We start from the raw sequence: 2,963 nt of genomic DNA, 5'->3' as shown, positions 1-2,963 counted from the left end.
GTACTCACCGCCTCCTCAAAGCACTATATCAGTATGTATACCTCATCCTTGAGCTGTGCACCAACCAAATTATCTCATTCACCAGAGGCTTGGACTGTATCTGCCTAAATGTTTTTAGTTGTATATAACCTGATTATCACTAAGCCCTGGCCTTGCTCCTTACTAGCACTGCTCAAGCAGCGCATACGTAACTTCGTACATTGTAACAAGAGCAGCGAGATACTTAGGGAATATTTTCGAGAATAAAGAGCCCTTCTACATCGACGAGGAACGTGGTGTGATGCCGAAAGCATACGACTCAAGCTTTTAGCTGTGACGGAATCTTGAGGCGTTCCAAAACACTACATTATTGCGCGCCCGGTGCTGTTCATCCATTCGTGGACCCTTACCCATGCCGTTGTTGATTATCATCCTTCCACTGTACTGTCTATCATCAAAGACTAAGACTGATATTCATACGAACAGGCCTCTTTATTCATATACCTCGCGCTCCCTGAACAGATCTTCTCGAAACTGTGCCAAATCATATAAACAACATCCAGTTTGTGATCGGAAGACGTGTGATCAGCATTGGAGGCCGTCACATAGGAATAATGCTCTTATTCTGAAAGAACCGTGAATGAGGAGATTCAAAGCCTGCCAAGCGTTCAGCATATTTATCCTGACGCCAACCAACGTCTACGAGGGATTTTCAGAACAAAGCTTCACAAGCGTCGAAACCAGGACGTACGAAACCTAACACAATGATTCCTGTGAGGCATCCTACTCTCGCGTGTGCAGTTTGATTACCAACGGCATCTGTGTTCCCTTCTCCATTTCGCTGCGTACAAAGGGCCGCTGGACGAATCCGATCTTCTTCGTGATATCCTCAACCGGGACCGCCAACTCGAACTCGAACGCGCGCACTAGCGTGAATACCAATGCCTTCATCCTGCATCCCAAACCCTGTGACTGAGCAAGCCGTAGCTTCAAGCTAAAATGTCGAACCACGTACTCTATGAGCGAGAAGCGGTACCCGATGCACGCGCGCGGACCGCCTATGAAGGTCATCAGGTTGCTCCACACGCCGGGGATTTGCTGCACGGACTCCGGGACAGACTCCCACCGTTCCGGCCTGCGAGTGCGTCAGCAAACCTCAAGCATCGAAAGCATCCTCAGCGAACCTGAACTCCCGCGCGTCCTCTCCCCAGAGTGCCTTCGACCTGTTCATGCCCAGAATTGGGATAGGGAACGCGGTTCCCTTATCAATTCTACACGCGACGAGCGGCTCCTTGCATGAGACACGCTACATTGCAACGCAACTGCAAGTGTGCGTACCGGATACTGTCGTGCATACGCCCCTTCGCGTCCATGTACGGCGTAGCCAGAGGAATCTCGTCATCCTTGGTGGCAATGCGCACGGTCCCCGCGATTGGGGGAAACAGGCGCATCGTCTCCCGAATCACCGCGTCGAGGTACGGCAGCGCATTGAGCTCCTCCATCGAAGGGCTATCCGTCGGGACACCCCAGAGCTCCTCCCGCAGCTTGTGCTGGACGTTGGGCTGCTGGGAGAGTGCATACAAACACCACGTTGTCGCATTGCTGGTCGTCTCGTGCCCAGCGACAAGGAACCTGTATCATCCTCGTTAAAAGCTCGACCCGACGCTTGTAGATTCGACGCACGTTGGAACCTCTGCAGACATGTTCAGCGTGCGACTACGACAGCATGATGATGTGACATACGGGCCAAGACATCATCATCCGAGAGCCTCTGGTCTTCTGGGATATCGGGGCTCATGTTTGCTTTGATGAGTAGCGTGAGCAAGTCACGGCTCCTCAGCTCTGACCCTGCGTTCTTCTCGCCCGACTGAGCCGCTTGTCTCACGGCCGCCTTCTTCTCCGCAATCAGCTGCATACCAATCCGCCGGGTGACCTTTTGGGCGGCCGCGGTGTCCCTGGTGTAGCCGTCGGGCTGTGGACGCCAGCGGTGTCAACACGACCGTGCTAGAATGTGCGTTGGACGTGACTCACAATATAACGCAGGATCGGGATGAGAGACCTGATAATGAGCCAATAACTCCGTTCGAGGTCGGACATGCGCTGAAACATCATCTCAAAAGCGTTGTTGAGCTTGTTCGGTTTGCCGTCCGGATTGAGCGCGTTGAAATTGTAGTTAAAGCCTGGAAGACAATACGTGGGTCCGTGCATATATGATATGAGCAAGAGATAAATGTACCTGCAAGGCCAATCGCGTCGAGTGTCATCTTCGTCAGACCGCTTTGGACGTCGATCCGCGCGGTCCCGCCGCAGGTGGTAACTTCGTTCCGCCAGATGTCTCGCAGCTACGGTTAATCATGAGAGTGCGAGGTGGGCGATAAGACCACTGGATTTACCTGTTGAGCTTTATCAACGAAGATCTCCGTCAATTCTCTGATCTGCGCCGGGCCAAACGCCGGGTTCTACGCTGTCAGATCAGCTATTTGTTGCTGATACTTCAGTGGCGGATTACCATGATTCTCCGCTGCACAATTGCGCGATACGTCAGTGGGAGATGAGGTGCCAAACAAGATTGATACTGACTTGTCGACGGCGAAGCTCCCCTATGATTGAATGAAGGTTGTCACAACAAGAAACAGGTAGAGTGATCCGAGGGCATACCTTCTGCGACCACGAGCCCTACACATATACCAACGCACTGTTATAAGGTGCGCGCAAATGATGAAGACGGGCACGAACCGTTACCAAGTATCTCTACAAGGCTGACACGTGTTTCCTCCGGCTTTGGGTAATCCTGCGAATGACTGAGGACATGGTTGATTGCCCGTGCATCGATCGTGAGGAGTTCGGGTAACTGAGGACAGTATCGCTGTAACATTCTTGTCATTTGGAGTTCACGAGCGTACCTTGAACCAGACATTATACTTCATCGTCGGGCCATATTTCTCTAGCCATTCAAAATGCAAGGCGAAGTCCTCAGCAGCCAT

At 52.0% G+C, this 2,963-nt stretch overlaps 1 protein-coding gene across 1 annotated transcript; it reads right to left on the bottom strand.

The window, feature by feature from the left end:
* Positions 1–762: 762 nt before the first annotated feature.
* Positions 763–2,963, bottom strand: POSPLADRAFT_1060927 (hypothetical protein; the record flags this gene model as incomplete). Its single annotated transcript, XM_024481318.1, has 14 exons — positions 763–931; positions 995–1,114; positions 1,164–1,250; positions 1,318–1,611; positions 1,663–1,672; positions 1,723–1,951; positions 2,011–2,159; positions 2,216–2,321; positions 2,373–2,438; positions 2,489–2,500; positions 2,560–2,579; positions 2,638–2,655; positions 2,716–2,830; positions 2,883–2,963. 14 exons carry the CDS (start codon positions 2,961–2,963, stop codon positions 763–765), a joined length of 1,476 nt encoding a protein of 491 aa, XP_024334650.1.

Source organism: Postia placenta (assembly GCF_002117355.1).
Source record: "Postia placenta MAD-698-R-SB12 unplaced genomic scaffold POSPLAscaffold_16, whole genome shotgun sequence".
NCBI lineage: Eukaryota > Fungi > Basidiomycota > Agaricomycetes > Polyporales > Adustoporiaceae > Rhodonia > Rhodonia placenta.
The sequence above is the reverse complement of the archived record's forward strand: the minus strand, read 5'-3'. Positions and strand labels throughout refer to the sequence as shown.